At 36.3% G+C, this 13,045-nt stretch overlaps 1 protein-coding gene across 3 annotated transcripts in view; it reads right to left on the bottom strand.

Moving 5' to 3' along the window:
• The window catches only part of VAMP7 (vesicle associated membrane protein 7), a 64,532-nt gene that overhangs the window by 34,442 nt on the left and 17,045 nt on the right, over positions 1–13,045 (bottom strand). For all 3 annotated transcript variants that reach the window (XM_035712377.2, XM_025460497.3, XM_025460496.3), the window contains 2 exons: positions 11,114–11,251; positions 8,573–8,663 (listed from right to left, as the gene is read on the bottom strand). In XM_035712377.2, coding sequence (XP_035568270.1) covers positions 8,573–8,663; positions 11,114–11,251 — 229 coding nt within the window. The remainder of the gene's footprint in view (positions 1–8,572; positions 8,664–11,113; positions 11,252–13,045) is intronic.

Below are 13,045 nucleotides of genomic sequence, written 5' to 3'. Positions count from 1 at the left end.
GCGCCTGGATGGCTCAGTTGGTTAAGTGTCCAACTCTTGATTTCAGCTCAGTTCATGATCTCAGGGTGGCAGGACTGAGCCCTACATGGGCATCCATGCTCAGCAGGGAGCCTGTTTGGGATTTTCTTTCCCTCTCCCTCCATCCTTCCCCCGACTCACATACTCTTTTTCTCTCTCTCTAAAATAAAAATAAATCTTAAAAAAATATATATATATATGCATACAATATCACCTAAGTATCTTAATACTGACACCTTAAGGAAGAAACAGATAATAATACAATAATAGTGGATGACTTCAATACACCCCTTTCTAGCAATGGCTAGATCATCCAGACAGAAAATCAACCAGGAAACATTGGACTTAAACTATAAAAAGTGGTCATAACAGACACACACAGAACATTCCCTCAAACAGCAGCAGAATACACATTCTTTTCAAGTGCACAAGGAACATTCTCCAGGATACATCATATGATAGGACACAAAACAAGTCTTAGCAAATTTAGGAAGACTGAAATCATACCAAGTTATCTCTTCCAACCACAGTAGTAGGATACTAGAAATCAGTAAGAGGAAAGCTGAAGAATCTATAAATATGTGGAAAATAACACATTCTTGAACAATCAATGGGTCAAAGAAAAAAAAAACAAAAGGAAAATCAAAAAATAACTTGAAACCAATGAAAATAGAAACAACATAATAAAACACATGGGATGCTACAAAAGCAGTTCTGTAAGAAAAGTTTATAGTGAGGGATCCCTGGGTGGCGCAGTGGTTTGGCGCCTGCCTTTGGCCCAGGGCGCGATCCTGGAGACCCGGGATCGAATCCCACGTCAGGCTCCCAGTGCATGGAGCCTGCTTCTCCCTCTGCCTGTGTCTCTGCCTCTCTCTCTCTCTCTGCGTGACTATCATAAATAAATAAAAAATTAAAAAAAATTGTTTAAAAAGAAAAGGTTATAGTGATAAATCCATATATTAAGAAAACAAAAAGACTTCAAACAGCCTAACTTTAACCTTCAAGGACTAGAAACAAAAGAATAAACTAAGCAAACCCAAAGTTAGTGTAAGGAAGGAAATAAACAAAGACCAAAGTGGAAATTAATAAAATAGAAACCAGAAAAATAGAAAAGATCAATAAAACTAATGGCTACATTTTTGGAAAGATATAATTGACAAACCTCTAGCTAGACTAAGAAAAAATAGAAGATTCAAATAAAATCAGAAGGAGGAGACATCACAACTGATACCACAGAAATACACAGGATTATAAAAGACTCTTGTGAACAATTATATGACAACAAACTCGTTAACCTAAAAGAAATGGATACAGTCCTAGAAACATACAACCTACCAAGACAGAATCAGAAAGAAATAGAAATTCTAAACACTCCCATAATGAGTAAGGAGATTGAATCTGTAACCAAAAACCTCCTATCAAAGAAAAACCCAAAACCAGATGGCTTCATTGGTTAATTCTATCACACATATAAAGAAAAATTAATGCCAAACCTTCCCAAACTCTTCCAAAAAAACCAAAGAGGAAGAAATACTTCCAAATTCATTTTACAAGGCCAGCATCACCCTGATACCAAATCCAGATAAGGACACAACATGAAAACTATAGACCAATATCCCTGATGAACACAGATGCAAAAATTCTCGAAAATATATTAGCAGGGATCCCTGGGTGGCGCAGCGGTTTGGCGCCTGCCTTTGGCCCAGGGCGCGATCCTGGAGATCCGGGATCGAATCCCACGTCAGGCTCCCGGTGCATGGAGCCTGCTTCTCCCTCTGCCTGCTTCTCCCTCTGCCTTGTCTCTGCCTCTCTCTGTCTCTCTCTCTCTGTGACTATCATAAATAAATAAAAATTAAAAAAAAAGATTTAAAAAAAAAAAAGAAAATATATTAGCAGATTGAATTCAACATGACATAAAAATGATCACATACCATGACCAAGTGGGATTTATCCCTGGCATATAAGAATGGTTCAACCAATACAACTTAATACATGTGATAAATCATATTAATATTATACAAGATCAAAACTTATAATCATCTCAATAGATGCAGAAAAACATTTTACAAAACATAACATCATTTTCATAATAAAAATCCCCACACTGAGTACAGAAGGACATTTTTCAGCGTGATATATGTCAGATATGACAAACTCAAAGGTAACATCATACTCAATGGTGAAATATTAAAAGCTTTTCTTCTAAGATCAGGAACAAGACAAAGGTGCCCATGCTCACCACTGCTATGTACTGGAAGTCCTACATTGAGCAATCAGGCAAGACAATGAAATAAAAGGCATCAAAATAGAAAAGAAGAAAAACTAGCATCATTTGCAGATAATATGATAATATATACAGAAAATCCTAGAGTTAACTAAAAACTGTTGAACTAATCAACAAATGCAATAAAGTTGTAGGATATAGAATCGATATACAGAAATCAGTTAAATTTCTATATACTAACAATAAAATATCCAACAAAGTAATAATGAAAACTATCCCGATCATAATACCATCAAAAAGAATAAAATATTTATGAATAATTTTTAAGATTTTATTTATTCATTCATGAGAGAGAGAGAGAGGCAGAGAGACACAGGCAGAGAGAGAAGCAGGCTCCCCGCGGGGAGCCAGATGCAGGACTCAATCCCAGGAATCCAGGATAACAGCCTGCGCCAAAGGCAGACACTCAACCACTGAGCCACCCAGGCGTCCCGCTTATGAATAAATTTAACCAAGTAGGTGAAAGATCTCTGCAATGAACTCTACAAGACACTGATGAAAGAAATTAAAGACATAACAAATGTAAATATATCTCATGTTCAATGATCAGAAGAACTAATTTTTAAAAGATTTTATTTATTCATTCATGAGAGAGACAGAGAGAGAGAGGCAGAAACATAGGCAGAGGGAGAAGCAGGCTCCTTGTGGGAAGCCCAATGTGGGACTCGATCCCAGAACCCCGGGATCACGACCTGAGCCGAAGGCAGACAATCAACCACTAAGCCACCCAGGTGCCCCCAGAATAACTAATTTTAATAAAATGGCCGCACTACCCGAGGCCATCTATAGATTCAATGCAATGTCTTTCAAAATTCTAAAAGCATTTTTCAGAAATAGAAAAAAACAATCCTAAAATTTCTATGGAACCACAAAAGATCCCAAATAGATAAAGTAATCCTGAGAAAGAACAAAGCCAGAGGCATCACACTTCCTAATTTCAAACTATACTACAAAGCTATACTAATTAAAACAGTGTGGTACTGGAATAAACACAGACACATGAACCAATGGAACAGAACAGAGATCCCAGAAACGAACTCCCACATATACAGTTGACTATGATTTTTCCAAGGAAGCCAAGAACCCTCACTAGGAAAAAGATGGTCTCTTCAACAAATGGTGCTGAGAAACTAGAAAATGACATGCAGGAAACTGAAATTGGATTCCTTATACAATCCTCCAAAATATAACTTGAGGGGATCCCTGGGTGGCGTAGCGGTTTGGCGCCTGCCTTTGGCCCAGGGCGCGATCCTGGAGACCCGGGATCGAATCCCACGTCGGGCTCCCGGTGCATGGAGCCTGCTTCTCTCTCTGCCTGTGTCTCTGCCTCTCTCTCTCTCTCTCTGTGACTATCGTAAATAAATAAATAAAATTTAAAAAAAACAAAAAAAAACAAAAACAAAATATAACTTGAAATGGATTAAAGATTTAAGTTCGAAGACTAAAACCATTAAATTCCTAGAAGAAAACAGGAAAGAAGTTTTTTTTTTATTATTCATGACAGACATAGAGAGAGAGAGAGAGAGAGAGAGAGAGAGAGAGAGAGAGGCAGAGACACAGGCAGAGGGAGAAGCAGGCTCCATGATGCCGGGAGCCCAACTCAGGACTCGATCCTGGGACTCCAGGACCGCGCCCTGGGCCAAAGGCAGGCGCCAAACCGCTGAGCCACCCAGGGATCTCCCAGGAAAGAAGTTTTTTGACACTGGTCTTTGCAATGATTTTTCTGTATAGGACACCAAAAGCCCAAGCAATAAGAGCAAAATTCAACAGGTGGGACTATATCAAACTAAAAACCTTCTGCAACAGCAAAATAAACAATCAACAAAAATGAAAAGGTAACCTAGAGTATAGGAGAAAATATTTATAAACCATATATTGGATAAGGAGTTAATATCTAAAATAAATAAGGAATACATACAACTCAGTAAAACACAAACAAAAAATCAACAACAACAACAAAAAACCCACTATTAAAAATGGGTAGAGGAACAGAAAAGGTACTGAAAAGAAGTCATCCAGATGGCCAACAGACGCGCAAAAAGTTCCTCAACATCACTAATCATCAGGGTCATGCAAATCAAAACCACAATGAGATACTGTGGATATCTCACACCCATTTGAATAGCTACGATCAAGAAGACAAGAAATCACAGATGTTGGTGAGGGTGTGGAGAGAAGGAAGCCCTTATGAATTGTTGGTAGGAACATAAATTGGTGCAGCCACTATGGAAAATAGTATGAAAGTTCCTCAAAAACTTAAAAATACAACTGCCATATGATCTAGCGATTCCACTTCTGGGTATACACCCAAAGGAAATAAAAACAGGATATTGAGAAGATACCTGCACTCTCATGTTTAATGCAGCATTATTCACAATGGCCAAGGTGTGATAACAACCTAAGTGTCCATCAACAGATAAAGAAGATGAAGTATACATATACAACAGAATATTATCAAGCCCCAAAAAAGAATGAAATCCTGCCATTTGTGACAACATGGATGGATCTTGAGGGCACTATGTTAGTGATATAAGCCAGAGAGAGACATATATTATATATTACTTACATGTAATATAAGAATCTAAAAATGCCAAATTTGTAGAAACAGGGAATAGAATGGTGGTTACCAGGCTCTAAGAGATGGACAAAGTGCAGAGATAGTGTTAAAGGGTACAAACTTGCAACCAGAAGATGAATAAATTCTGGAGATCCAGTGTACAGCACACCAATCATAGTCAACAATACTGTATTATACGCTTCAATATTGCTAAGAGACTACATCTTTAATTTTCTCAGTGCAAAAAAGAAATGACAATTTACATGATGTGATAGTGGTGTCAGCTAGAAGTAAAAGTGGCTATCATATTGTAATACATAAGTCAACACCTTAAACTCACATGGTGTTTATGTAAATTACATCTCAATAAATTAAAAAAAAACAAGGACAGGTAAAGATTTATTAGCCAACAAGCAGAGCGAGAGGGTAGTCAGTGGATGAAAAATTACTGACAAAAAAATCAAGGGTATGTCTAAACTAGCCTAAAATAATCTTTCTAAAGGCAAGCCAAGAACTTCTACATCAAAGGGAGAGGATGAGGAACCTGATCAGCTATCAATGGTGATCAGATATCAAGGGTAGGAGATTAACTTAATTAAGACTGGCTCAGGTAGACCTGACACAGCCCAAGAATCAGGCCTAGCCAAATAGAGGGCTCAGAGGAGATGGTCTAACACTTGGTCAAGCAGAAAGTCTTTGTCATCTAAGATCTGTATGCCAAAAACTACAAAATATCATTGAAAAATTTAAAGAAGACCTAAGTAAATGAAAAGACATCTCATGTTCATGGATCAGAAGTTTAATATTGTCAAAGTTGGCAATATTTTCAAATTGGTGGCACAACTCTCTGAATAGATTAAAAACCACTGGATATTATACTTTAAATGGGTGAATTGTATGGCATATGATTTTTATCTCAATAAAGCTGTTTAAAAAATCAAAGGGAGATTATTAGAAATGCTTCTGCTAAATTTTAATTTGATATCTCAGTAATTCTAAAAACAAGTAAGTCATTTAAAAGAAGCTGACTTAAAAGTTTCACTTTCTGAGAATCTTACGCATTTGCAATAAGCAAAACTGTAGCAGTTGGCTGATTCACTTTCAGGTAAAATAAATATATTTGGTAACCAAAAACAGATGGAAAAGAAATATTAGTAGTTTACTCAATAGGTGCTATAGCCTGTATCTAGACATACAATTAAAACTAAAATCAACAAGAGGAAATTACCTCAAATAGCCAAGAGACAAACATATCAAGAGCTGTTTCTCCCTTTTTTTTTGTTTTTTTTGTTTGTTTGTTTGTTTCTCTCTTTTATGCTCAACATCACTGATCTTCAGGGAAATACACATCAAAACCATGATAAGATATCCCTTCACACCAATCAGAGTGGCTAAGATCAACAACACGGGGAAACAACAATGTTGGTGAGGATGTGGAGAAAGGGAAACCCTCTCACACTATTATTGGAAATGCAAACTCAGTCACGGTGGAAAACAATATGGAGGGTCCTCAAAAGTTAAAAACAGAATTACCCGATGACCCAGCAATTGCACTACTACTTACGCAGAGAATACAAAAATACAGATTTGAAGAGGTACACACAATCCACTTTTTATAGCAGCATTATCTACTATAGTCAAATTATGGAAAGAGCCCAAATATCCAACTGCTGAATGGACAAAGAAAAGGTGGTATATACACAATAAAATATTACTCAGCCATCAGAAAAAGAATGAAATCTTGCCATTAAGAAAAAAAGAAATCTTGCCATTTGCAATGATGTGGATACAGCTAGAATATATAATCTAAGCAAAGTAAGTCAGAGAAGGGAAAACGCCATATGATTTCGTTTGTGGAATTTAAGAAACAAAACAAACGAGCAAATGGACAAAAAAAAAAAAAGAAACAGAGGCAAACCAAGAAATAGACTCTTAACTCTAGAGAACACACTGATGGTTACGAAAGGGGAGGGAGAGTGGGAGAATGAGTTACATTGCTGATGAGGATTAGGGAGGACACTTGTGGTGAGCACTGAGTGTTATACGGAAGTGCCGAGTCACTATATTGTACATCTGAAACTAATATTATACTGTATTTTAATTAATTGGAAATAAAATAAAAATTTTAAAAAATGTTTCTCCCTTTTGCTTATCAATCTTGTTCCTGGGAATTAATCTCAAGAAAATTTAGAGAAATAGGCCCAAAACCATTTATAGCAGTACTGTCATTATAACACAAACCTCTAAATCAGTGCTACCTAAGTGTCTGCTACTGCTTCAACTAAGTCTCTAAGCACACAGTTCAGGCCAGCTGGCACATTCATAACAAGACATTCTCAATGAAGGAAACACAGCACTGACTGACGTGCTGGTGCAAGTCCTTCATCTGGTTGTAAAACAGTACTCTGAGTAACACCTCTCTAAAGAACCAAAGGGTCCAAAATACGGATATGATTCATAACCTATGATCTAGCCCAATGAAACACTATGTGGGCATAAAGTAGTTTAATGACAGCTAATGATAATTCCAATCTTACTACGTGCCAGGCACTGTACAAGATGCTTTACATACAGTAACCCTAACCCTAACCCATCTCCTTTTTGCAGATTAGAAAACAAAGCTCAGAGAAGTTGAGGATTGACCAAGGGTTCACAGTAGGTTGCAAGTGAAATCAGGACTCAAACTCAGGCACATATGACTCCAAATCTTGGTCACTATATTATATTGCCTCAACAAAAGTGAATACGAATTATTATTATAATATATAGAGAGATAGATAAAAAAAATTTTAAAAATCGAAATGAATCTGAGACGTAGAGCATTTCTTTTCTAAAATGTCTTTATAGCTTGTACCTGTTCTAGTAATAAATGTACAAGTGATTCAAACAGTAATTCCGAGATTATAAGTTCATTGGCATCTATGAAATTTGACAATGTCTCAAAAATCTTATAAAATGACAATATAATCATTTTCACTTTTTTAATACAAGTTATTATCTGAGTTATTTCCCTTAAAAAACTTAAATATGCATTCAAATCCTCTGGAAGGCTTGTGTAAACAGATTGCTGGGACCCATACAGAGTTTCAGATTCAATAGGTGGGTCCTAGAAACTTGCATTTCTAACAGGTTCCTAAGAGATGCTGATGCTGCTGGCCCAGGGACTACATATTGAGAAGGAGTGCTTTTAAAAAATTAGCATCATCCTAAATCTAAACTCAACTGCATAAAACATAAACTTGATGCATTTCTCTGGGTTATTTTAATGTGCTAAATAGCTTGACAAAATATTCATAGGCTGACAGAATTTATATCATAGTTCATTCTTTGAAGAGTACAACGGTTTTTTGGACCAATTCTTTCAGTCAAAAGCTACAGACTTTCTGAGGCGGTCAAAAAGTTATACTTTAAGTATCTACTGATAATATCAGCTATCTGGGTATTTTTAATTGCTGAAATGTTGTAAGAGTCTCAGAAATTAGTCTTGCTAAGCCAACGAACAAATTAGAATGGAGAAGAGTCATAAGTACTAAGAAAACACAATTCATACTGGAGACGATATCATAGGTAATTTCATATTTCAGCTAATAACTAGTTTCCAAAACTAAGAATAAGGAAGTACTATTTCAGCCTTTCAAGAATAACTGGACCCCAATCAAGTAATCTATTATCATTTTCGCCCATATTCATGCAGACTATACCATGAAACATACCTATGTTTCTGACCATGATTCCTTTCAGTTCATCCACTTGGGCTTGAGTCTCCACCACTTTGTCTATGCCCTTATTCTCAGAGTGATGCTTCTAAAAGAAAAGAAGATTTAACTTACTCAGACATTATTTACAATAGTTAAACGAAAAGGAATGACATTGAGGAATGCTATTAAATTATGCCTGTAATGATACAAAAGATACATGCAATTTCATTAAAAATTGTTATCAGGCAGCATTAAAAAATGTTACTATGTAAGTCTTATAGTATAAAATATCATTTTTTAAAATGAAATAAAGGTAAATGTATTATAATCGACCTGTTTTATCTATCCATCCATCCATATATATATCTGAGACTCTTGGGGCAGAAGTATGGGCTCATATCATCTGTGCTCAGACAAGAGGGAAAAAAAGAAGACCATAATTGGGGCAGGGAGAATAGGACAGGGAAAAGTACTCTAAATTTTCCCCACTGCTTGGGTATGATGAGGAGGGGCTGGCCCACCCTCTGAGCATCTACTCTTCTACCTATTGGGATCAGAGTATGCATCCTATTTTCACTGGCTTCTTACAGGATCTAGAAATGTAAGACATTGATAATAGTATATATTTTTAAATTATTATCCATAGCTATCCACAAGTCCTTTAATATACAATATTCCAGTCACTTCACTGTGCTAAATGCTTCAAAGAGAGAACATTGTTTAATCTACCCAAAAACTCCATAATTGAGATGCTCTTATTACCATTTCCATCTCCATCTTATTATTATCTCACAGCTGTTATGTTATAGATGACAATCCGGGCACACATTTGTTCAGAGGGTCACAGACACGGAGCTATGGACAAACTGGCTAAGTTGAAAGTACTGCTGCCAGCTTACCCTATTTACCTTTGACTATACATTGGTAGATTTTTGGTTGCTGATGTTTTTATGGTTTCACATATATGAATGTTTTCTAGTGCAAAGTATAAAACAAAGCAATTGACCAAGATTTATAACCATTTAAAAGAATTTCACCCCCAGAAGAATACATATTTAAAAGTGTAACACTCAAAAAAATGCTAAAAAGAATACTTAAAGGAGAAGTAAAAAGAAACGGATTCAATTACAAGAATTCTTTTTTTTTCCTCATTCACAACACAATCATAGAACATATGTCTTTGCACTCAAATAGTTTCATGGCTAAAAGGGAAGCATTTTTAAAGGTCTCAACATCATTAGTCATCAGGGAAATGCAAATTAATACCACAATGAGATATCACTACACACCCACTAGGATGACTAAAATTAAAAAGACCATAACAAGCGTTGGCAAGAATGTAGGAACAGAAGAACTGCTGGCGGGAATGTAAATGGTACAACCACTTTGGAAAAAAGTTTGATGATTTATTACAAATTGTGGTGTATGCATACACTATTCAGCAAAAAAGAAGAGAACTACTGATTTATGCAACCTGAATGAGTACCAAGACACTTACATTGAACATGCAGGACACAAGAAAAGTATGTAATATATAATTCCATTTATAGGAAATTCTAGAAAAGACAAAACTACTTCATAGTGACAGAGAATAGAGCAGAGGTTGCTGGGGCAGAGTGCTGGGGAGGGGACTGACGGCAAAGGAACATTAGGAATTTTTAGGGTCATGGAGATGTATTTTGAAAAGGGCAGTATTTCACAACTGTATACTTACACAAAGGTTCACTGAGCTGACCATTAGGTATTCATATAGATGAACAGACTCAAATGACTGCATTAAGCTGTTCAAAAATTACAGTTGCCTTGGGAAGCCTGGGTGGCTCAGTCATTAAGCACTGGACTCTTGACTTCAGGCTCAGGTCATGATCTCAGGGTCATAAGACAGGCCCACATTGGGCTCCCTACAGTGTGGAGCCTGCTTGAGACTCTCTCTGTGCCCTACCCCTATTCCTCCTTGCCACTGTCCCTGCCTGTGCACACATGCACTGTCTCACACACACAAAAAAATTACATTGCCACATAGGAGGGTAGAAGTTTAATGTACAAGGTAAGAGGTCATTTGGCATATTGAGTGGATTCATGCATTAGACAGGTAGCTCAAGTAGATATCTTTTGTTTTCTGATAAGTTAATTTCCTTCTTTTTAAGATTTTTATTTTTTCATTTGACACAGAGAGAGCACAAGCAGACAGAGTGGCAGGCAGAGGGAGAGGGAGAAGCAGGCTCCCTGCTCAGCAGGAAGTCCGACATGGGGTGTGATCCCAGGACCCTGAGATCATGAACTGAGCTGAAGGCAGATGCTTAACCCATTGAGCCACCCAGGCACCCCTCAAGTACATGATCTTTAACATCCTTCCCCATTCCTAGATACTTTGAACCTATAATAGACAGTATCACTGATTATTTAAAATTTTTCTACCTGGGAAGTTTTATTATGTTGACATTAATAGCACAATCAGAAAAATATATTTGCAGGTCAGGGTCCCCTATATTCAAAGTACTTCAAGGTAATAAAGAAGATATGAATCAAAATACTACATCCTGAAAAAGATCTTACCAACTGTGCAGCCAAGACACTTGAGAACTCGCTGTTCATGGCATATGGGAGTGCTGTCTGTGCTCTTGAACCATATGTAGTCTGGAACCTCTTCTTAATCTCATTCAGAAAATTAAATGCTCGGGAACGTTCAAAATCCTGAAAAGAGACCAACACAGAGTTCACATCAGAAAGTAAACAAAGATGATATGGATGATTAACAACAACCATAAGAACAGATAACATTAACTGAGCGATGATTCCAAGAGAGGGAACTAACACTGACCTAATTTCACAATTAGGAAACAAAGGCTCTTAAAAGGTAACTTGGCAAAGGCCAAACAAGTACTAAAGAAAGAACCAAGAGTCCTATCCAAATATATTTGACTACTGCTAACTAAAGATAACAGTATCTAGGTTAGTTTCCTCAGAGTAAGAATTGGGTTTCATTTCCTCCATATCTTTCACAGGATCTATTAGAAGGCCCAGCACAAGAAGAGGCTTAATAAATCCATAATAATAATAATACAGTCTTTCACACACAAAGATAACATTACTGATATAAACTTTGAGTTGAGTTTTTTTAAATTGTGATGGCATACTTGAAAAGATCAAATGATGTACTCTTATCTGATCCCAGCCAGTCAAAAAGTTTGTGTGTGTGTATTCACACACAATTATAACTCAATAAATAGAAAACTCAACTCTGATTAACTCAAATTAGTGATATTTCTTATCTATTCCAAGTCTTTTCACATCAGTCATTTCAGATATAGCTGGATATTTAAAATAATTTTAGAAAATACTATGAAACCAGAGAATAAAGATCATTTTAAATTGATCATAGAAAATACTGTGAAACCAGGGAATAAAAAGCAGGGATGATCACTATGGTTGACACTCATCTCCATTTCAGCCAAGATGATTAGTCTAAGCTAAAGGTTCTTACACTGGGCTCAGTGATCCAAATTCAAGGGGTTCATGCACTTGGATAGAAAATAAATCACATTAAGTCTTAAATTTCAAATCTGAGTGTAGGTAACAAACCAGAATAGTACCAAACAGTACCCATGACACTGTCACCAATAGAAATCTTTTTTTCACATACCATCAGTTACAGACAGATCAAAATATCATTAAATCATTATTGACATATGACTAGATCTTGTTACTTAATGAATTCATAAAAAGGCGTATGTATTACTACATCAATTTTAAACTACTCAGAATACTGTATTTCAATATAATTTATTTTGTTTATAATCATGTATTTCATACATTTTAAAACATCCTGGGAGGGGCCCATGAGTGTAAAAGGGGTCTGTGACACAATAAAGGTTAGAAACCCTGACCTATGGCAATCATACCAATTCCATGCCTCTTGTCACTGACAGATTTCAAAATAAGTATATAACCCAGTCCTAGCCAATAAGACATGAAAAGAAGTTCACTTTGAAAGAGGAGAGAGGAGGGTGTGCTTCTGAGAACTTCCCTCATTCTTAAAGTAAGAGATTTGAAAAGACATAGTCCTCTTCTCTGGACACAGATAAATAAGCATGTGGCTCCATGCAACCATAGGGTAATGTATCTAGGAAGAAGCTGACACTAAGGATAGCAGAGGAGAGAAATGACCTTGATGGCGTTGTTAAGTTACTGAGCATTTTGGTCTAGAACCTACAAAATACTCAAAAAACAACCAATGTAAACTACAGGTTGACAAAGCTGACCATAATGTGTTGTGATTTTGTTTTCCAACGGTCTGTATACATTAAAAAATTCACTACTGATTGAATAAAATAACCTATTTATTTTAATATTTCAGATAAATAGTTTTTAGAGGATTTGATATCAAAGGGTCATGATTATGAAGACCGGTTCTTACTACACAATAGGATAAATGTAAAAGTTGCAAGAGGTTAGTTAAGCTAAAACTCTACCAAAATGAACTGATTT

The sequence above is a fragment of the Canis lupus genome, chromosome X (assembly GCF_003254725.2).
Source record: "Canis lupus dingo isolate Sandy chromosome X, ASM325472v2, whole genome shotgun sequence".
Taxonomy (NCBI): Eukaryota; Metazoa; Chordata; class Mammalia; order Carnivora; family Canidae; genus Canis; species Canis lupus.
The sequence above is the reverse complement of the archived record's forward strand: the minus strand, read 5'-3'. Positions and strand labels throughout refer to the sequence as shown.